The 23,540-nt window shown below is 43.0% G+C and overlaps 1 protein-coding gene across 2 annotated transcripts in view; it reads left to right on the top strand.

Moving 5' to 3' along the window:
- Positions 1-14,146, top strand: part of LOC307041414 (synaptic vesicle glycoprotein 2B-like) — an 84,194-nt gene extending 70,048 nt beyond the window's left edge. For both annotated transcript variants that reach the window (XM_079684812.1, XM_079684811.1), the window contains 3 exons: positions 1,640-1,840; positions 10,638-10,797; positions 12,426-14,146. In XM_079684812.1, the coding sequence (XP_079540938.1) occupies positions 1,640-1,840; positions 10,638-10,797; positions 12,426-12,609 (545 nt within the window). In that variant the 3' untranslated portion in view covers positions 12,610-14,146. The remainder of the gene's footprint in view (positions 1-1,639; positions 1,841-10,637; positions 10,798-12,425) is intronic.
- Positions 14,147-23,540: the final 9,394 nt, after the last annotated feature.

Below are 23,540 nucleotides of genomic sequence, written 5' to 3'. Positions count from 1 at the left end.
CAGCTATAATTACTGTTCTGTCAAAGCAAATATATCCAGGTCTGAAAATATGTATCACACATGTTGGTTATTTACAGTTTACAGTTATGTAGCAAGGTGTAAAACCATGTGAATAATTTAGCTAAAGATTAGCATGAAGGACTAAGCAACAAAGTTTTTTCCAAAAAGTGGCTGTGGGGCAAAGTTCATCTTAACCCCCCAAGAGGCACTGGAGTTAAGTGGTGTAAAATTCTCTTTCAATATAGTTGTACACAACTGATGTGTTTGTGATGTTTTAAACATTTATCTACAGGCAATTTACCCCTCGACTGGGATCAATGTACGCCTTAGGGTTAGGTTGCTGTGGTCATCTTACCCCTCTCTCCCTTACTGATCATTTAAATGTATTAGATACCATACATCATTATACTTTAGAAATTAAGAAGTGGTTAGACAGCGAAATACAGTATATGTTGAGTAACTGTATGTTGAAATGAGTTTTATCTGGTTCTGACCCATTGTACCAGTAGGGCCTCATTTTCTATTATAGACATAACAGCAGGTTCAAGCTCCATCTGAACCTCCTACCAGTACATAGGAAAATCATACAATATTGCCCACTAATTTCAGTCTTTCCTCTTTTTTTGCCTTTAATATTCTATTTCCTCTATTTTATTTAATCCAGACCCCAACAGCTATATATATATGCTTCTTTCTATATAGATATTTGGCCTTAGTTTATCCTTCCTCCTTTGTTTTGAAGGTGGAGAAAATGTTGCTTTCTATTTTTTTCAATTCATATAGGCTAGATGGGAGCCTGGGCTGTAAACAATATATTGGGAAAATACTACATACTAATGTACTCTTTCTATATCAGAGTAGCACATGATAACTGAGACCTAACTGTAACTGTGTACGTAACCAGATGTATGATTACATGGATGGCGCTCATGAGACACTGTGTTTTACATACGATAGCTATGTTCCTACGACTAACATGATGACACAGCCCCTAGAGAGATAGGCATATGACTGTAGAGAGGTAGACATATGACTGTCATGTGTATTGCTTACGCAGGCCTTAGCTAATCTCAACCAAGGTCTGAATACTGCTTTAAACCAGTATTCTCTCATCTTGTGACTGTAACACTCTCTTGTATATAAGGCATGTCAAGGACACTGTTCGGAGAACTATTTGTCCCATGCAACCTCTGTGTGTGATGACTACTTCCATTCTTGCAAGGATAATAAATACATGTATCCTGATATTGAAGATCAAGCCGGTGACGAGTGATATTTTTCTAACAAAATGGAATGCAAACAATGATAGTACACTACACAGTTAATTTGTTGTTCACTTCCAAAATAATCCAAGTACAGATCGGAATTATTTGTGTAGGACACGGATACAGATAGTAGTGAAACGACATTGTCATTGTTGTCCCTATAGATCTTTGAGTTACACAAAACAATTTACGAACAATGATATAAGCATACAACTCAATAACAAGATCATTCAGGAATAGAGTACAACATATCCAAAACAGTGAAGGCTAAGTAAAAAAGTTCATTAAAGTTTTAATTAAACAAACCCCACCATAAGTTCCCCTGAATCTTCCATGAGCTTCATCTTCCTCGTCATGCTGTTGTTTCTTTGTAGACCTGTGGGAGGAGAAGTTCATTGACTGTAGGATAGAGAACACCACCTTCGAGCACAACAAACAGGGCTGCCACCTGGACACCGTGGAGGAGAACGACGTGCTCATCTACCTGGTCAGCTTCCTGGGAAGTCTGGCTGTGTTGCCGGGCAACATCATCTCTGCCCTCTTTATGGAGAAGATTGGCAGGGTCAAGATCATAGGTGAGTTTTGGAAATGTCTTACATTTTACTTATCCATGCGTGACATTTCCAAAGCTGTATATATCTCTGTGTAGATGCACTGTTGTACACATAAATATGACGGTACATTTTGGAACACCAAACAACGCTTGTGAGAAGACAGAACACATAATGTCCAGAGGGAGGGGTAACCTGATCTTGGAATGAGGGTGCTTGCCTGTCCAGTTTTCTTCTCCATGAGAATCACGGGCAGATACACAAATCATTTTTACATTATGATATTAGGGTTGGCCTTGGCCTTGGCCGAGGTCTGTGCTCTCCGGGCTCCTCTGCTGTATTTAGATGTTGGTTTTTTTAGACAATATAATTATATATGTTCACAGTATATACACTTTTGGGATACTTGTACTTTATTTAAGTATTTCAATGTTTTGCTACTTTGTTCTTCTTCAGAAGTAAATGGTATTTAATCCCTTTAGTTACTTTACAGATGTGGATGAATGATGTGAAATATATTCAAGTGTTAAATCAGACTTTAGTTCCACCTGGAGTAAATCCACAAGCTACCCTGCAGTATACAAAGTCATTCAAACTAGCTGCACCTTTACCAGCTTTGAGAACACTTTCATGATCAATCATTATAAAACACATCATATATATTATTCTGAAATGGACCAATCTGCACAACGACTACTTTTACTGTCGCTACTTTAACTATATTTTGATGATAATACTGTTCTACTTTTACTTGAGGAACATTTTGAATGCAGGACTTTTACTATAACAGAGTACTCCTACACTCTGGTACTTCTACTTTGACTCAAGTAAAAGATCTGAGTACTTCTACTTTTACTCAAGTACAAGATCTGAGTACTTCTACTTTTACTCAAGTACAAGATGTGAGTACTTCTACTTTTACTCAAGTACAATACCTGAGTACTTCTACTTTTAGTCAAGTACAAGATCTGAGTGCTTCTACTTTTACTCTAGTACAAGATATATACCGTAATTTTCGGACTATAAGCCGCGCCTTTTTTCCCATTTTTCGACGCTGCGGCTTATATAACGGTGCGGCTAATCTATGGATTTTTACAGCTAACGGCCACCACCTTTAACTCTATGGGCTCTATGGCCGGTCCGCGGACCCCCACCTTTAAGCGGCGGGTTCCAGCAGGAAAAGCTGGAGGCCGGAAAAGAGTGAGACAGGTAGCGCGCAAAAGCAAAAGTGGAACCGAGAGTGGTACGAGAGACAGAACAAGAGCAAGACAGACAGACATTACGAGAGCGAGACAGTTTGTCCCCGTACCACAGGTTGAAAACCGCAGCTGTAGATCACTGCCGGTACGTGCGCTGGGAGCGCACCGTTTAAGTTTGAAAGTTGAAAAGTGTGTGTGTCTGAAACGCTATGTGATACAGTACAGTTTACACAGCACAGTACATGTTCTGTAGCTACTATTGCACTAAATGGTAACACTTGAATACGTTATGCAAATATGCAACTTGTTTGTTGAAATGTTAATAAATGGGAGCTTCCTCAAACAGCCATCTTTTTCCCGACAATCCCCTCTGTGCACGAACCCTTACATATGGTATTGTACATTAAAACACCTGCGGCTTATAGTCCAGTGCGGCTTATATATGTACACATCATTCAATTTAGCTGCTGCGGCTTATATTCAGGTGCGCCTTATAGTCCGAAAATTACGGTACTTATACCACCTCCGTTTATAGCCTATGAAAAAAACTATTAGAAAACGAAGGCTAAAGCTAACGTTAGCAGATAGTGACAATGTATTGTAGCGTCTCGCTACAGGAACACAGGGAGGCTTAGTTTGTCCTTTATCCGGGAGTTTATTGTGCAGATGACAGTTTACTGTTGGCCATAACCACGCCAAAACAATCCACTAACCCTGTCGTATTCTCACACTCCGTCACGTCTCCCGCTAGCTCTCTCCTAGCTTCCCGCATCTCTCTCTCCAGGAACCTCCCTCTTCCAGCCCCAACCAACCAGACAACACTCTCCCGCCCAAACCCACAGCTACAGGTCACAAGAACCGTCCATCAAAACAGTGGCACGTTCACTGACACTCTGTAAAATGCAAACAAACTCTGAACAAACACATCAAACATCAACATTATAACCAGTCCGTTACACTTTCTCCCCTCCTCAAAGTCCCTCGTCCTCGAGGGAATAAACAAAGTCTCTCAGGTGGTTAGGGGGTCTGCGATTCCTCTGCGGCCGTGCCTGGTCTGCGGCAGGGGGAGACAGGCCCACCGTGGGGCCCAGAGTAGGGCAAGGGAAAAAAAGTCCAGGTTGTGGGGAACCAGGCAAGGTCCCTGGGTCGTGAGAGGGGGGTTGGGAAGAAGAAAGAACAGTGTCCCTAGCCCCCTGTGTCTCACCACCTGATCTTAGTGGTGTCGCTGTACCCCGATAGGGTGCCAACCTGTGAAGAGCAACTATTCTCCCTCTCCGCTGCAGTTGGACCCTGTAGACGACTTCAGTCAGTCTCTCCAGCACCCTGCAGGGTCCTTCCGAGTTGCTGTCCAGCTTTGGGCATCTGCCCTTCTTCCTCTGTGGGTTATACACCTAGACCAACTCGCTTGCACTGAAATGCCATCCTCTAGCATGCACGTCGTAGTTATCTTCTGCCTCGCCCCTGCACTCTGTAGCTGGCGCCTGGCAAAGTCGTGAGCAGACTGCAACCGTTCCTGGAGTTGCCTGGCATATTCGAACCCTGGGGGGTCCACAGGAGCGTCGGGGGGCAAGCCCATCATCATCTCGCCCGGCGTGCGCATCTCCCTTCCTAACATGAGGAGGGCAGGGGAGCAGGAAGTGGAATCTTGGGTCGCAGACCGGTACGCCATCAGCACGAGTGGGACATGGGCGTCCCAGTCTCTTTGGTGTTTTGCCGTCACTATGGCAAGCTGTTGAGCCAGTGTGCGGTTGAACCTTTCTACGAGGCCATCGCTCTGTGGGTGAAGGGGTGTGGTGCGGGTCTTATGGGAGCCCAGTTTTTCGCACATAGCCTTAAACACTCGGGACTCAAAGTTCCGGCCCTGGTCTGTTTGTAAGACTTCAGGCGCCCCAAACCTGCTAAACATTCCCTCCACCAAAGTGTCCACAATAGTCTCTGCCTCTTGATCTGGTAGTCTGTATGCCTCAGGTTACTTAGAGAAGTAGTCCATGGCTGTGAGGATGTAGCCGTTCCCTTTTTCTGTGCGGGGAAACGGCCCAAGAACGTCAATCCCGATCCTCTCCATTGTGCACCCTACCGGAAACTGCTGGAGCTGGGCATGAGATCTGTCGGTAGGGCCCTTACGTGCAGTGCAGCTGTCGCAGCGGCGACAGTAATCTTCCACATCTCGTCTGTGTTGGCCCCAGTAGAATCTCTGTCGCAGGCGACGGAGAGTCTTAGAGACCCCAAAGTGACCAGATCCTGGAGTTCCATGCACTGACCGAAGTACCGTCTCCCGCAGGGTCCTCGGCACCACCACCTGCCACCGTGTCTCTCCTGCAGCCGGTTCCTTCCACCCGCTCTGCAGCACTCCATCACACAGGCGCAGGGCTTCAAACATTGACCATAGCCCTTTAGTGGCACGAGAAAACTCAGAGACCTGTTCCCACCGGGGTTTGTGTTGTGCAGCCACCCAAGCGGTTACCGGCCTGATGTCGACATCCCCCTCCTGATTCTTCCTCCATTCGGCAGCATCTACAGCTAAAAGTCCATGGTCAGTTGATGCCCCGACTGGTTCCACCGCTACACATATCACCTCAGCCTGTAGATATTCCCTCTCCTGTGTCTCTCTCTTCACGCAGTAGCGGCAGTCATCACTGGAGCAGGGGTGGCGGGAGAGTGCATCAGCGTTGCCGTGCTGCACGCCAGGTCTGTGAATTATGGTGAAGTCATATTCTTGTAACTCTTCAATGCAGCGTGCCAGCTGGCCTTCTGGTTCTTTGAAGGACATGAGCCACTGTAAGGCAGAGAGATCAGTCCGGACTGTGAAGTGGAGGCCCCCTAGGTAGTACCTGAAGTGCCGGATGGCGCTGACCATAGCAAGCAGTTCCCGTCTGGTGACACAGTAGCGGCGTTCAGCTTTGTTAAATGTTCTGCTATAGTAGGCCACTACTCTCTCTCCTTCTGGTGTCACCTGGGCCAGCATGGCTCCTGCTCCACTGTTGCTGGCATCGGTGTCGAGAATGAAGGGAAGGGTGGGGTCAGGGGGGAAGAGGATCGGTGCCACCACTAGGGCTTCTTGTAGTAAAGCAAATGCTACCTGACACTCCACTGTCCATGAAAACACCTTCCTTTCTGTAACAGGCGGAACAGCGGCGCAGCTATGCAGGAGAACCCTTTCACAAACCTCCTGTAGTAGGAGGACCGGCCCAGGAAGCTCTTCAGGTCCTGCACAAAGCTGTGGGTGGGCCAATCCTTCACATCCTGCACCTTCTCTCCCATGGTGCCGACGCCGCCCTCCGTTAGCCTGTGACCGAGAAAAGTCACCTCACGCTTCACGAAACAGCACTTCTTGGGGTGCAATTTCAGTCCTGCTCCAGCCACTCTCACCAGCACACATTTGAGGGCCCCGAGAGCTGATTCAAAGGATTTCCCATGGACGAGGATGTCGCCCAGATAAACAACACACTCATGGCGGGGGATGTCTGCCAGCACCTGGTCCATAAGTCTCTCAAACGTGGCAGGGGCATTACAGAGGCCGAATGGGAGAACTTTAAACTGCCATAAACCCCCGTTGGTGATGAAGGCTGTTTTCTGTCTGGCCTCAGGGGCAAGGGGGACCTGCCAATATCCGCTGCACAGGTCCAGGGACGAGAACCAGGAAGACCCTGCCATTGTATCGAGTGCCTCATCGATGCGAGGAAGGGAGTATAGGTCCTTCTTGGTCACTTTATTGAGCGGTCTGAAGTCTACGCAGAACGGAAAGTCCTCCTTCTTTTTCTTGGGAACCATGACTACTGGAGCGGCCCAGGGGCTGCTGGAGGGTTCGATGAGTCCAGCCCGTTGCATCTCCCCAGTGCTTTATCTGCTGCAGCTTGTCTAGCCAGAGGGAGGCGTCGTGGTCTCATTCTATTGGGCAGTGCATCTCTAGTGTCGATGTTGTGTTCGATGAGATCTGTCCGGCCAACATCGGCCTCAGACAGTGAAAAATAGTCTTTGAATTCCAGCAAGAGCTGCAGCAGCAGGTTCTGCTCTTGGGAGTTAGTCCATCAGAGTTTCTCTGCCAGACGTCTGTCACTGCCGAAACTCTCTCATCTGCGACAGGTTCTGCAGCAATGACTGGGTGAAGGCAAGGGTCCAGGGACGGTTGGGTGGGGGTTTGTGCAGGTGCTGTCATCTGGGGGTCGCAACAAGCAACGGCGTCGGTCACTGTCTTGGTTGTCTGTGTTATAATGGTGTGGGTCACACGACAGCCTGTCTGGGGTGGCCGCCTACACATCTGAACGAGCTGTCCATCTGGAAAAGTGAGTGTACCCCTCTTTGTATCAATGACACAGTCTAATGTCCCAAGAACATCCAGCCCCAGGATGCAATCTTCCAGGTTTGCGACCCACACTGGGCAGCGAACAGACTTCTTTCCCACCCTCATTGTCACAATTGTCTCTCCCACCATCGGAGATTGTTCTCCGGTAACTGTCTGTAATTTCACTATGGTGGGGCAAATAGTTGTTTTATTTCTCACCGTTTCAGGCTTCACCAGGGTTGCTGAAGAACCTGTGTCGACCAGCGCCAAACAGTCTGTTCCCGCAATAGTCACTGCGGCATACCAGCAGTCCTCGACCCAGGTTCGGCCCAGCCTGATGATTCGCTCAGGCTGGCCGCCAGCCTCTTCTGTTGTTTGTAACAATTCTGCTTGGTTAATGCGCTGCGACGTTTCCACATTTGAAGAGGGACGGGACACATCATCAGGGGTCCGCATTGTCCCGATTATGCAGACCCGGCCCCGTTTCGCTGGTTAGCTGTGCTGCAAGGGCAATCTCGAACCAGATGGCCAGGCTGTCCACACCCCCAGTAGATCCTCTGGCGGGGTCTCGGAGACTGCTCCTCTCTCAGCGTGGTGGCACGCACAAGCTGTGTTAATTTTTCCACCCAGGCCGGCTCTGCTGTATTCAACTCAATGCCACATGCGGCGCTCACCTTCGGTGTGTGGTCATCCACACTCCATGAAGCAGTACGTAGCATCTCTCTCTCTGTGGCTATCCGTTCTCCGACCCTCAGCAGCGCCGAAGTGTTGCCGCTCGTCAGCTTCCTCCTCCCGTTTAATAGTGGAGTAGTCCCACAGCGACATGGAAACTGTAGGCTGTATGGCAGCAATCATTGTAGCACGCCGCTAGTTAGCTGCCGTTAATCTGAGTTGAACTTTTACTTCTGACACCAAATGTAGCGTCTCGCTACAGGAACACAGGGAGGCTTAGTTTTGGGCTTTATCCGGGAGTTTATTGTACAGATCGCAGGTTACTGTTGGCCATAACCACGCCAAAACAATCCGCTAACCCTGTCGTATTCTCACACTCCGTCACGTCTCCCGCTAGCTCTCTCCTAGCTTCCCGCGTCTCTCTCCCCAGGAAACTCCCTCTTCCAGCCCCAACCAACCAGACAACCCTCTCGCACCCAAACCCACAGCTACAGGTCACAAGAACCGTCCATCAAAACAGTGGCACGTTCACTGACACTCTGTAAAATGCAAACAAACTCTGAACAACAAACACATCAAACATCAACATTATAATCAGTCCGTTACATTATGCTAGTTAGCTAGCTCAATGATTCATTAAATAATATTGCGACAGAAAAACGTTTCAGTGTACATGACGCTCTGCCGCTCCGACAGGGAGCTCTGCTCTAAAAACCTGAACGGCCCGTTCTAACAGCTGTTTACCAGCGGTCCAGTCTGTGCCACAGTGACTCCGGACCGCACAGTTACTGTTAACGAACGCGCCGTAGGCAATGTAGCTGCTGAAGCTAGACCCTCATCCCGGAGCAGCAGAGCCTTATTATAGAGTGGCGAAGTCCTTCCCCTTCCGGTGGACCTCCATGGGACCTTATTTCGGAAAGATTATGTATTGAAGTCAATGGAGAGAGAAAGATTATCTTTCGATCCCGTTTCAATTGTGCCACGAATTACACATATGATGTTTGTCAATTTAAATAATAATTTTGCAAGTCAAAAAAAAAAAATGTGTCGTAAAACTGTGAAGTAACACATTTGTTTGTATGAAACGCTGAATTAACTACATCTCTGGTCTCGCAGAACAACACACGTCACCAAGATGGCCGTCACTACTGTCTTGCCAACAAAACGATTGACTACCAACACTATCACCACAATGAAACACGTCCAGAAGAATGTCATGCAAAGCTGCCTGCCTGCCTTCCTTTTATTCTCTCTGAACTGCCTGGTCTTTTTAATGTTTAATATCAACCATTTGTGCAGATAGCATGAAGTAGAAAAGATCGGAGATCGCCGATGCTAGCGTTAAGCTGTTTTTAACAACTGCCTTGATCTGGCTGCCCAGCTTAAGTTCAGGGTCCATCTTTATCCCAAGATTTGTGATGGTTGGCCTGGTGGAGTGGCCCAAGGATCCTAGGTCTATAGGAGTGATCCGAGGGGCACCAAAAACCATCACTTCGGTTTTGTCATCATTTAATTTTAAAAAGTTGCATGACATCCAGGATTTAATGTCTTCAAGGCAGTTTAACAGCGGTTTAATCTAATATGGGTCGTTCTTTTTAAGTGGCACATATATTTGGCAATCGTCTGCATAGCAATGGAAAGCGATACCGTGCTTCCTAAGAATGGTCCCAAGAGGGAGCAAATACAGGGAGAATAACAGGGGGCCTAACACTGAGCCCTGTGGAACCCCACAAATGAAAGGAGCAGACGAGGACTCAAGAGTCCCCAAGGCTGACGCAGAAAGTCCTACCATTCAGATAAGACCTAAACCATTCAAGGGCTTTGCCCCTAATGCCCACCCACTGCTCCAAACGAGCTATCAGGATCTCATGGTCCACTGTATCAAAAGCGGCTGTTAGATCAAGGAGTAAAAGGATAATGCATTCACCTGAGTCTGTTGCTAAAAGGACATCATTAAAAACTCTTAAAAGAGCTGATTCTGTGCTGTGCAAGGTTTTAAAACCAGATTGGAAGACCTCGAGTACCTTGTGCTCTTCCAGAAAAGCGAGAAGTTGACTTTATACAATCTTCTCTAGGATTTTGGACATAAAAGGCAATTTGGAAATGGGCCTTAAGTTTGCAAGAACTGTGGGATCCAGACTAGGTTTCTTAATAAGTGGTTGTACAACTGCATGTTTCCAATTTTCCGGAACAACGCCTGTGAGCAGACTGCTGTTAAAAACATCAAGAACAAAAGGTCCGACAGTGGGGAATACCTCTTTAAAAAATCGAGGAGGGACAGAGTCGATTAGAGAACCAGAGGGCTTTATAAAGTTAATCATACACATCAAAAGAATGAATTTACAGCACAACTCCAACATTGATGAGTAAATGTAAAATAATTAGTGTTAGTTATCATCATTCCTAAAGTGTCCTCTGATTGTGCCTTGTGGTGGAGTTATTTCTGTAGGTGTTCATCATCGGTGAACACTAGAGTTGAGTTACAGAGAGCAGCTGTGAGGATTTGGTCAGGTTCTTGAGTTGGGCTTCATTATCCTTTCAGTTTTGGTAGATGTTGCTGCTTTAATTCTTTTTATTTTTTCAATCACTCCAGAAAAATGAACAGAATAGAAAACCTACATTGAGACTCTACATGTCAAGATTCATACAGAGTGTGTGTTCTCCTCAGGTGGCTCCATGCTCATTTCAGCTGGCTGCACCTTCCTGCTGTTCCTGAGCTTCAGCCAATCAGCGATCATCGCCCTGCAGTGTCTGTTCTGCGGCGTCAGTGTTGCGGCATGGAACGGCATCCAGGTGGTGACCGTGGAGCTGTTCCCCACTTCCAAGAGGTACCACACTCTGTTGTTGTGTACAATGTGTATGTCAGATGTGTTGGGAAAGGTACTCAGATCCCTCACTTTGGTAAAAGTACAAATACGATGGTGGTAAAGTACTCCATTACAAGTGAAACTCCTAATAAAAAAATGTGATTGTAAAAGTACCAATTAAAATGTCCTTACAAAAAGTAAAACTACTCATTCTGCACAATGTCCCATTTCAGGATAATATAAAGTAAAGAAGCATTACTGTATATCAGCCACATGTAGAGTACTTCAAGTACTTGTTGCAGAAAATATCTTTTCACAGTTTTATACTATTATATTTATTATCTTATCCTATATTATACATAAGAGAATGTTAGTATTGTAATTTGTCAATGTGGAGCAATTTAGATACTTGAAATACTGTCTAGATTAGCAGTACAATACTGCATTATACCATATCTGCATGTGCATTTATATGTACAAAGTAACTAGTAACTGACAGGGTTGGGAGGGTTATTTTGTAAATGTAATCAGTTACTGATTACTGAATACATGGCTCTGAATGTAATCCGAATACAGTTACAGTTACGTGTACGTGTCGCATTCTGTCCTGCCAGTGTTGGCACGACATGAATTAAAATGTCGAACTCGGACTTCATTTTAAGGACACATTTTTTTCAAACGCTCCCTTGTTTGGTCCATCTGCGGCGGTAATAGGTTTTGTGCGCTGTGATGATTCGGCTGTACCTTTAGTAATGAATATTAAATATTGTGAGGAAATCTTTCCACCAATAATTCCAATAAGTAGGCCTCATCCAAAATGTATTCACGTCAGGTTTACGAAAGTAACTGTAATCAGATTACTCGTTTTTCAAATGTAACGCGAGCTGAATACAGTTACTTGATTTTTGTATTCTGATTACGTAACGCCGTTACATGTATTCCGTTACAACCCAACCCTGGTAACTGAGAATGTAAAAATACATGCGGTGGACTAAAAAGTATGATATTTGCCTCTGAAATGTAGTGAAGTAGAAGTATAAAGTAACAATAAATGGAAATACTCAAGTAAAGTCATAGGTGGAAGAGGTATTCATATGCTTTACTTGAGTACAAGTACCAATACATTATTAGCAAAATATTTAGTTACAAGTAAAAGTCCTGCATTCAAAATCCTACTTCAGTAAAAGTACAAAAGTATTATCAGCAGAATTTACTTAAAGTAAAAATATTCATTCTGAAAAAATGGTGTGTATATAATTGTGATATACAGTATGTAACATTTCTAGATAAAATTGTTGCATCAAGTAGCATTTTACTGTTGTAGACAAACAAAGTGCTGATTGACTTTTTGTCAAATATTTAAATATTTGTTCTCTTTTGTGACTTAAAGAGTCCACCAGTTTAATTTTTAGATTTTGTTAAAATAGCTTAAACTTTTAAATAAATGTAATGCAGTAAAATTATATGATTTCCCTTTTAAATGTAGAGGAGTAGAAGTATAAAGTAGCATAAAATAGAAATACTCTGAATAAAGTAAAGTAACTGTACTTCCCACCACTGGATGTAGATAAAGTACAGTTGTTGAGAGCAGTTGTGTTTCAGTGGAAGGTTTAACAGAAGAGTACCTCACAGTATTTCTCCCCTCTCAGGGCCACAGCCTTCGGGTTGCTGAACGCTCTGTGTAAGCTGGCGGCAGTGCTCGGCAGCTCCATCTTCCCCAGCTTTGTGGGCGTCACCAGGGCCGTGCCCATCCTGCTGTCCTTCGCTGCGCTGGTGTGCGGGGGCCTGGTGGCTCTCAGACTCCCCGACACGCGAGATAAAATCCTGCAGTGAGGTCACAGAAGATCTGGTGGATTGGATCAAAGCTGAGTCAATTTGGGAAGCTTTTTGAATTGGATGTGACTTCCCTCTGCATATGAAAAAACATGACTGGAAAAGGTTATACCTATTCAATGTAAAATGCTATCTTTTTCATGTCAACCAGTTTCATTTTGTTCAGGCTGTAGAGACAGTCTGTTTGCCAGCTCATAGAGTCCTTTTGTGAAACTGTAAATGTTGAGTACCCCAACGTTTTATGTCAGAAATGTATAGTACGGGTCGCCAGCACATAGAAACTGCTGGATGCTAACTTTCATTATTTGGGCAATTATCATAAAACGTATTAATTTGCATGAATTAGCATATGCAGACAACAGCACAATTGCTTGGCTGATTTGTACAATTTTGGTGTGGTTTTGATATTGTTTGAGGATATTGAAACCATTTCTGACATTCTCAGGATAAAAAATTGCAGATTCAACCAGAAAGTGGCCATATTTATACCCTGTGTGGACTGATTTTGATGAATGTTGGGTCAACTTTATAGTTTTAGGCAACTCAAAACTGCCATTTTGATCCTAAACATTTCAGAAATATACTCAGCATCCTAAATACTCTCCAAAACAACTCCAAAATGTTCCAAATCGGCCAAGCCATTTTTGAACTATTGCCTTCATATGCTAATTCATGCTAATTAATGCAACTAATGCTGATTCTGCAAATTGCCCAACATATGCAAGTTAGCCTCTGGCAGTTTCTATGTGCTGGGGACCCTACTATACATTTCTAACATAACACGTTGGGGTACTCAACATTTCCGGGTTCACAAAAGTACTCTATGAACTGGCAACTAGGCTAAGAGGGTGTGATAATAGATGAGGGGTCTATGAGTACCATCAGCGTTAAACTGGAAACTAAGAGAACATGTTTACTTCTGTTTAAGAGTGTAATCATTTACTAATGCAATGAATGCATTCAGACTCATTGGCTTTACTGACCACACAATGAATATGTGAGTGAAGAATAATGTATTTTCTGTAGATCAGATGATCTGATTGTTTGTCTTGTCCTCTGCTTCTTGTCTATCAGTAGTTCCAAGCATTATAGGGACTGATGTTGATTCTGGCCAAATGTTTTCTGTGACACTTTTTAAAGGCTCCTCATCAAACAAATGAGTGCCTGAGTGATACACTTTCAAATGTTTGTTGAAGTTGGACAACTCAGAGGTTAAAGTTCCTGTCCACTTCTTACACTTAAAAGATAGTTTTGCAATGTGTATCATTTCAAGATTTTATTTTGCTTGTCCTACTGTAAGCTTTCAACAAATGTCTTGTTCTGTCACAGATTTCTTCTAGGTATTGCCTTATCCTACTCACATACGATGATTCTGTTGTCTACTGTACAAATTAAATACTGAAACTTTCTCAAAGGAATGAGTTACCTTACCTCACTTCAATGTCTATGATTCAAATGTGGGTGTGCAACAGATAACTACTTCCCTGAGTTTGTTGACTATCCATGTGTCTGTTGGAATTAAAAGTGATATTACAAACTCTTCTTCGATTTATACATATAAACCACCAATGAAATGACAGTCGACAGCAACCTCACATCCTCGGGAAATCACTAATAAAATAAACAGAAATTACATTACAAAAAAAGAAGAAAATCTTAAATTGATTCCTACTGGCAACCTCAGCATTAACCCCAATGATCATATATAACCCCTATGATTACTGGTAGATGGTGGATCATAGGTTTTGCGATACCATGTTTCCAGCGATTTGAACTCAAACAAATAGAGAGGCAGTGAAAAGGGCTGACTGAGCAGACAGCTGTGAGGTTAAACACACTGATGTCACACTGAACGGACCACTATTGCGGTAAGCATGTTGTAACTTCCGGTTGTTGTTGTCATCTCCGGGTATCCCGTGTGCCTGTTCTGTTGCTGATAGCTTGTTATCTTAACTTAATCGATCGTTTTAAAACTCTTGATCACGGCAACTGCCTGACGTTGTAATCACACGTTACTACAGCTTAAGCACTCACAAACTCTCCTTCTCTTAGCGACTGTAACTCCACAGTTGCCTACACTCTTTTCGGGTTTGCTAACGGTAGCTACTTTAGCTTGATAGCTAGCCATGGCTCTTTCCCCACCCTCGGGTGCTATTTCCTGCTCTAACTGTCTCATGTTTGGTTACTCCCCTACCTCCTTTACTGGTACCGATACATGTGTTAAATGTAGTATAGTTGTTAGGTTGGAGGCGGGAATCATAGCCATAGAAGCCCGGCTCCGCATCTTAGAAAATAACTCAGCTACAGTAAAGCCCATGTTAGCCGGTGCGGACCGGCAAAAGGTAGCTCCTCTTAGCCGTCCCCCGGCAACTCCCGAGCAGCAGGGAGAATGGGTGACTGTTCAGAAGGGGCATAACGCGAAACCCGCAGGTCCCCACCAACCCGTTCACGTATCTAACAGATATTCCCCACTCAGCGAGACACCCGCTGAGAAGCCAACTCTGGTTATTGGTAGCTCTATTATGAGACACGTGAATTTAGAGACCGAAGCGTCCACAGTCACATGCATTCCGGGGGCCAGAGCGGGCGACGTTGAGGCGCATCTTAGACTGCTGGCTAAAAATAAACGTAAATACAGTAGGATTGTTATTCACGTCGGTGGTAATGATGTTCGTTTACGCCAATCAGAATGCACCAAACTTAATGTGGCGTCGGTGTGTAGTTATGCTAAAACAATGTCGGACACCGTAATCTTCTCTGGTCCCCTCCCCAATCTGATCAATGATGACATGTATAGCCGCATGTCATCATTTCAGCGCTGGTTGTCTTGGTGGTGCCCAGCAAACAATGTGGGCTTCGTGAATAATTGGACAGCCTTCTGGGGAAAACCTGGTCTGATTAAGAGAGACGGCATTCATCCTACTTTGGAAGGTGCAAATCTCATTTCGGCAAACATTTCAGGGCTCTGTGGACTTAATCCATGACAAACTGGAGTTGAGACCAGGAGGCAGAGTCGCAGTCTTACACGCTTCTCTGCGCTCTCTCCTAGGCAGTCATCCATAGGAATCCCGACCCCAATAAAATACCCAATATTAACGGTGTGTGTGTCTGCCCAAGGACAATTTAAGGTAAAACCTAATAGAGGTGTCATACATAATAACTTAATAAAAGTAAATGTAACAACTACTACAGTGCAACAAAACAGGAAGATTAAATGTGGTCTCTTAAACATAAGATCTCTAGCATCTAAAGCAATACTGGTAAATGATTTAATATCAGATTATAATATTGATATATGCTGTCTCACTGAAACTTGGTTGAGACATGAAGAATATGTCAGCATAAATGAGGCCACTCCACCCAGCCATATCAATACTCATATTGCCCGAGGCACGGGCCGAGGAGGTGGAGTTGCAGCAATCTTTGACTCAAGTTTACTTATCAATACTAAACAAAAATTAAATTATACCTCCTTTGAAAGCCTCATTTTCAGTCTTACGCATCCGACCTGGAAAACTTTGCAGCCAATCTTATTTGTTACAGTGTACCGTGCACCAGGTCCTTATTCAGAATTCTTATCAGAATTCTCTGAGTTTTTATCAGCTTTGGTACTTAAAACAGATAAAGTAATTATCGTAGGTGACTTTAATATTCATGTTGACGATGATAAAAATAGCCTTACTGTTGCATTTAACTCTATATTAGATTCTGTTGGTTTCTGTCAGAGTGTAAATAAACCAACCCACTGCTATAATCACACTCTTGACCTTGTTCTGACTTATGGTATTGAAATTGAGCAACTATTAGTCGAACCGCATAATCCTGCTTTATCCGACCATTTCTTAGTAACTTTTGAAGTACTGTTACTAGACTACAAAGCATTAGCCAAAAGCTCCTGCAGCAGAAACCTATCTGTTAGTGCTATAGCCAAATTTAAGGAAGAGATTCCACCAATACTTAACTCGATAGCATGTCTGCATGTAGGGGAGGAAACTTATACAAAATGTACACCACCCCAAATTGATCATGTTGTTGATAGTGCTACAGATGCGCTGCGAATAAAATTAGACTCTGTTGCTCCTTTGAAAAAGAAGAAAATAAAACAACATAGATTAGCTCCATGGCATAATGCCAAAACCCGCAAAATAAAGCAAAAGTCGAGACAACTTGAAAGGATATGGCGTTCCACTAAACTTGAAGAATCTCGTTTAATTTGGCATATTACTCTCAATGAATATAAGAAAGCACTGCGTAAAGCGAGAGCAGCATACTACTCTTCATTAATAGATGAGAATAAGAATAATGCAAGATTTCTTTTCAGCACTGTAGCCAGGCTGACAGAGAGCCACAGCTCGACTGAGCCTTCTATTCCCATAGCACTCAGTAGTAATGATTTTATGTGCTTTTTTAACGATAAAATTGTTACTCTTAGAAACAAAATCAATGACCTCTTGCCTTTGACCAGTATAGTGTTATCAACAGCTCCCGGAAACGTAAGTTCTAATAATATTACACTAGATAGTAAACTAGAATGCTTTTCAGCCATAAACCTTGAACAATTAAATTCAATGATTCTCTCTTCTAAACCATCAACGTGTATCTTAGACCCGATTCCAACTAAGCTGTTAAAAGAAGTTTTTCCATTAATTAGCACTTCTTTATTAAATATTATGAATATGTCTTTATTATCAGGCTATGTTCCAAAATCATTCAAAGTAGCAGTGATAAAACCGCTTCTCAAAAAGCACAACCTCGATCCAGAGGTTTTAGCCAACTATAGACCTATTTCTAATCTTCCGTTCCTCTCAAAAATTCTTGAGAAAGCAGTCGCAAAACAGCTGTGTGATTACTTAAGAAACTATGATTTATTTGAAGATTTTCAGTCTGGCTTTAGAACACAACATAGCACAGAGACAGCTCTGGTTAAAGTCACAAATGACATTCTAATAGCCTCTGACAAGGGACTTGTCTCTATTCTTGTCTTGCTCGATCTTAGTGCTGCATTTGATACTATCGACCATGATATCCTATTGCAAAGACTAGAGCACTTAGTTGGCATACAGGGAACTGCTTTAGGCTGGTTTAGGTCTTATCTATCTGAACGCTCTCAGTTTGTACGTGTCAACGATGAATCTTCCATGCAAACCAAAGTTAGCCATGGAGTGCCACAGGGCTCAGTGCTTGGACCTATTTTGTTCACCCTATATATGCTTCCGTTAGGCAATATTATAAGGAATCATTCTGTAAACTTTCATTGTTATGCGGATGATACTCAACTATATTTATCAATCAAGCCTGATGAAATTAATCATCTAAATAAAATTCAAGACTGCCTCAAGGACTTAAAAACGTGGATGACCTTAAATTTTTTGATGTTAAACACGACCAAAACTGAAGTTATTGTACTTGGCCCGAAGAATCTACGAAACAAATTATCTAAAGATATATTAACTATGGATGGCATTAATTTGGCCTCCAGTGAGACTGTAAGGAATCTTGGTGTTATATTTGATCAGGATTTATCCTTTAACACCCACATAAAATCCATTTCAAGGACCGCCTACTTCCATCTACGTAACATTGCAAAAATCAGGCATATCTTGCCTCAAAACGATGCAGAGAAACTAGTCCATGCATTTGTTACTTCAAGGCTGGATTATTGTAACTCCTTATTATCAGGGTGTACCAAGAAGTCAGTCAAGTCGCTTCAGCTGATTCAAAATGCTGCAGCTCGTGTACTAACCAGAGTTAGGAAAAGGGACCACATTACTCCTGTTCTGGCTGCCTTACACTGGCTCCCTATAGAACACAGGATAGAATTTAAAATTCTTCTTCTCGCCTACAAAGCCCTTAATGGGCAGGCGCCATCTTACCTTAAAGAACTCATTATACCCTATTGTCCTACTAGGGCATTGCGTTCCAAGAATGCAGGGTTGTTGGTTGTTCCTAGAGTCTCTAAAAGTACAATGGGAGCCAGAGCCTTTTCTTATCAAGCTCCACTTTTGTGGAATCAGCTTCCAGTTTGTGTTCGGACGGCAGACACCCTATCCGTTTTTAAGAGTGCGCTTAAGACCTTCCTTTTTGATAAAGCTTATAGTTAGGGCTGATTAGATTCAGCCCCTAGTTTTGCTGATATAGGCTTAGTTTGTCGGGGGACATCTTACTTCTTCCTTCTCTCTGTCTATACCTGTGTACTCTCATGTTCCGATTAACCCAGCTTCCCCAAATTTCTTTCTTTTTGGTGTCTATATACGCCGGGATCCGGAGTCATGGATGATCCTGCGGTCCTGTGTCATGGATTGCGAGTCCTGGATCTTGAGTCGTGGCTGCGGTCCTGGATCATAAGTCCTGGATGGATATCCTCGTGGATTCATCTTCTTATTATACACACATGCATTTCAAAACATTTGGACTACCTATGTTGCAAATGTATTATCTTTTCAATTTACACATGGCATCTATTGCACGTCTGTCCGTCCTGGGAGAGGGATCCCTCCTCTGTTGCTCTCCCTGAGGTTTCTCCCATTTTTCCCTTTAAACTGTGGGGTTTTCTCCGGAAGTTTTTCCTTGTACGATGTGAGGGTCTAAGGACAGAGGGTGTCGTATTGTCATACTGATATTCTGTACAAACTGTGAAGTCCACTGAGACAAATGTAACATTTGTGATATTGGGCTATATAAATAAACATTGATTGATTGATTGATTGAAATGTGTGTCCAACATCTCCTCTTTCTGTTTGTTCTGCATTGGTAACACCTCTCCTCTGGAGTTTTAATGGTCTCCTGCTTTAGTGCAGGGAAAGAACATCCACAGTTCAATCAGGAGAGACGGTTTTGTTGTAAGAATACATATGTATTGCCAGGAATACACGAATGAATGTAATGGAGTTTTGACAATTAGGCCCCGTTGTGCAGGAGTATCATTCGGGAGGGGAGAACCGATCCGATGAAATCCCCCGGGCGTCTGGTCCGACCAAATTTTGAAAATAACTTTACGTGGAATGGTGAGTTTGTAAACATCTATATCTATCTGTAATATCTTTCTGTCATTAGCTAAAAGACCTGCTCACAACAAGTTAGCTTAGCGCTAAAGCTGCACGTGGTTTAGCTAACGTTACTAAACGGCTGATCATATGGTAACAAAACCGATATAAAATGGCTTTTCATAAGGTTGCATATGATGGATTCGTCACATTTATAACAGTAACTTAGCAAAATGTTCAAAGGAGCATGTCATTAAGGGGATATTAGCAGAGTTTAGCTAACGTTCTGCAGAGGTTAGTTAACGTTGTACAGAGTTTAGCTAACGTTCTCCAGTGGTTAGTTAACATTGTATAGAGGTTATTTAACGTTTTGCAGTGAAATTGATGTATTTTTTTCGTTTTCTTTTCTAGTTATCATTTGGTAATAAACCTAATTCAAAATGCGTCCTTAGGTTGCACCCCTGCCGGATTATCTTCCGCTCTGACGAGCTGCACCCCCTCGTCCTGGCCCCGCGCGCCGATATCTTTTGTCCACAAGCACGAAAAACATTCTCTCTTAAAGGTCCCATGTCATGCTTTCCTGGTTAGTACTCGTCCCCTTGTGTGTTATTTAGCTTTTTCTGCACGTAAACGGTCTGCAGAGTCACAAACCCTCAAAGTACACCCTGTAGGGAGTAAAACTCTAACACAGAAAATACCTGTCTATGCTGCCCAGGAACTTCTTCCTCAGTAAAGTAACGTAACGGGCATAGTTGCGTAACACACACACTCTCACTCAGCCTTATCTTTTCTCATCCGCGGCTCCGTGGATTTACACACACACAGCCTGGCTGTGAGTGTGTTTCTGTGTGCTCAGGCTGAGTTCCTCTGTGTCTCACTGTCTCACAGACCCTCACTTTAACTCAGGAAGAAGTTCTGGGGCAGCATAGATATGTATTTTCTGTGTTAGAGTTGTACTCGCTACAGGGTGTACTTTGAGGGTTTGTGACTCTGCAGACCGTTTACATGCAGAAAAAGCTACATAACACACAAGGGGACGGGTAATAACCAGGAAAGCATGACATGGGAACTTTAAGTGGAGGAAGCTCCTTAGAGACAATGATCTGGCCATCATCTGTAGTTCAAATTATATTTGCTCTGAAACTCCAGGTGACATAAAAACCTAGCAACTGCAAACGACGTTTTCATACTCGGTGGAAAGGCAGTCTTAACTATAAGATCAGATCTATAAGACCCCAGTTCAACATGAACGAAAACACCCCAACTTTAAACCATTTGTCCATTTAACTATTTTGTCCTTGGTACCCCGCCATGTCAATTCCGTTAGCCTGCGGTCAAATTGACGAGCAGCAGCTGAAAAGAAAGAAGTTACATTTTTTGTTTTTTTATTGAAATAAGAAGAAGAAGAAAGCTGCAATGGTTGCGTTCCAGTGTGTACTGTTTAGTGTACTCAATCAATCAATCAATCAATCAATCAATCAATCAATCAATCAATCAATCAATGTTTATTTATATAGCCCAATATCACAAATGTTACATTTGTCTCAGTGGACTTCACAGTTTGTACAGAATATCAGTATGACAATACGACACCCTCTGTCCTTAGACCCTCACATCGTACAAGGAAAAACTTCCTGAGAAAACCCACAGTTTAAAGGGAAAAATGGGAGAAACCTCAGGGAGAGCAACAGAGGAGGGATCCCTCTCCAAGGACGGACAGACGTGCAATAGATGCCGTCTGTAAATTGAAAAGATAATACATTTGTAACATAGGTAGTCCAAATGTTTGGAAATGCATGTGTGTATAATAGGAAGAAGAATCCACGAGGATATCCATCCAGGACTTATGATCCAGGACCACAGCCACGACTCAAGATCCAGGACACAGGACCGCAGGATCATCCATGACTCCGGATCCTGGCGTATATAGACACCAAAAAGAAAGACATTTGGGGAAGCTGGGTTAATCGGAACATGAGAGTACACAGGTATAGACAGAGAGAAGGAAGAAGTAAGATGTCCCCCGACAAACTAAGCCTATATCAGCAAACCTAGGGGCTGAAACTAATCAGCCCTAACTATGAGCTTTATCAAAAAGGAAGGTCTTAAGCGCTCTCTTAAAAACGGATAGGGTGTCTGCCGTCCGAACACAAACTGGAAGCTGATTCCACAAATGTGGAGCTTGATAAGAAAAGGCTCTGGCTCCCATTGTACTTTTAGAGACTCAAGGAACAACCAACAACCCTGCACTCTTGGAACGCAATGCCCTAGTAGGACAGTAGGGTATAATGAGTTCTTTAAGGTAAGATGGCACCTGCCCATTAAGGGCTTTGTAGTCGAGAAGAAGAATTTTAAATTATATCCTGTGTTCTATAGGGAGCCAGTGTAAGGCAGCCAGAACAGGAGTAATGTGGTCCCTTTTCCTAACTCTGGTTAGTACACGAGCTGCAGCATTTTGAAACAACTGAAGCGACTTGACCGACTTCTTTGTACACCCTGATAATAAGGAGTTACAATAATCCAGCCTTGAAGTAACAAATGCATGGACTAGTTTCTCTGCATCGTTTTGTGGCAAGATATGCCTGATTTTTGCAATGTTACGTAGATAGAAGTAGGCGGTCCTTGAAATTGATTTTATGTGGGTGTTAAAGGATAAATCCTGATAAAATATAACACCAAGATTCCTTATCATTATAGCAAGGGGAGCGTGTCTGATACATGTGTATTACAGTCCTTCACATGCACTGTTGTCTTCATTATAAAAAGGGGAGGGTAACAGTGAAGATCTATGATACATGTGTATTGAAACGTGCGTATTATACCCCCACAGAAACACTGAAACCACTGAAACACTGAAAAAACACAGAAACACTGAAACACCATCACACAGAAACACCGAAACACAGAGACACAGAACCACAGAAACACAGAAACACCGATACACAGAACCACAGAGACACAGAAACACAGAAACACAAAAACACAGAAAACACAGAAACACAAAAACACAAAAACACTGAAACACAAAAACACAGAAACAAAGAAAACACAGAAACACAGAAACACAAAAACACTGAAACACCGACACACAGAAAACACAGAAACACAGAACCACAGAAACACAGAAACACAGAAAACACAGAAACACAAAAACACAACAGGCTTGTATGGTTTTTTGAATAAACACATCGTTATTTTAAAAAGTCGATGGGAGGCTGATACTATTTGACTTTTTAAAATACTGATGTGTTTATTCAAAAAAACATACTAGCACACAAGCCTGTTTTTTGTGTTTTCAGTGTTTTCGGTGTTTTCAGTGTTTTCTGTGTTTCTGTGTGTCGGTGTTACAGTGTTTTTGTGTTTCTGCGTTTTCTGTGTTTCTGTGTTTTTGTGTTTCTGTGTTTCTGTGTTTTTCTGTGTTTTTCTGTGTCTGTGTTTCTGTGGTTCTGTGTTTCTGTGGTTCTGTGTCTTTGTGTGTCGGTGTTTCAGTGTTTTTGTGTTTTTGTGTTTTTGTGTTTCTGTGTTTCTGTGTTTTCTGTGTTTTTGTGTTTCTGTGTTTCTGTGTCTCTGTGGTTCTGTGTCTCTGTGTTTCTGTGTTTCTGTGTTTCTGTGGTTCTGTGTCTCTGTGTTTCGGTGTTTCTGTGTGTCGGTGTTTCAGTGTTTCTGTGTTTTTACAGTGTTTCAGTGGTTTCAGTGTTTTCTGTGTTTCTGTATTTCTGTGTTTCCATGTTTCTGTGTTTCTGTGGGGGTATAATACGCAAGTTTCAATACACATGTATCATACATCTTCACTGTTACCCTCCCCTTGTTATAATGAAGACAACAGTGCATGTGAAGGACTGTAATACACATGTATCAGACACGCTCCCCTTGCTATAATGAAGACAACAGTTTTTAAAATGTAAAAAACACTTTTTAATTTTTTTTTTTTTAAATGTCCTATTTACA

This window comes from Notothenia rossii (genome assembly GCF_949606895.1).
Source record: "Notothenia rossii genome assembly, chromosome: 5".
In the NCBI taxonomy this organism is placed as follows: Eukaryota; Metazoa; Chordata; class Actinopteri; order Perciformes; family Nototheniidae; genus Notothenia; species Notothenia rossii.
The sequence above is the reverse complement of the archived record's forward strand: the minus strand, read 5'-3'. Positions and strand labels throughout refer to the sequence as shown.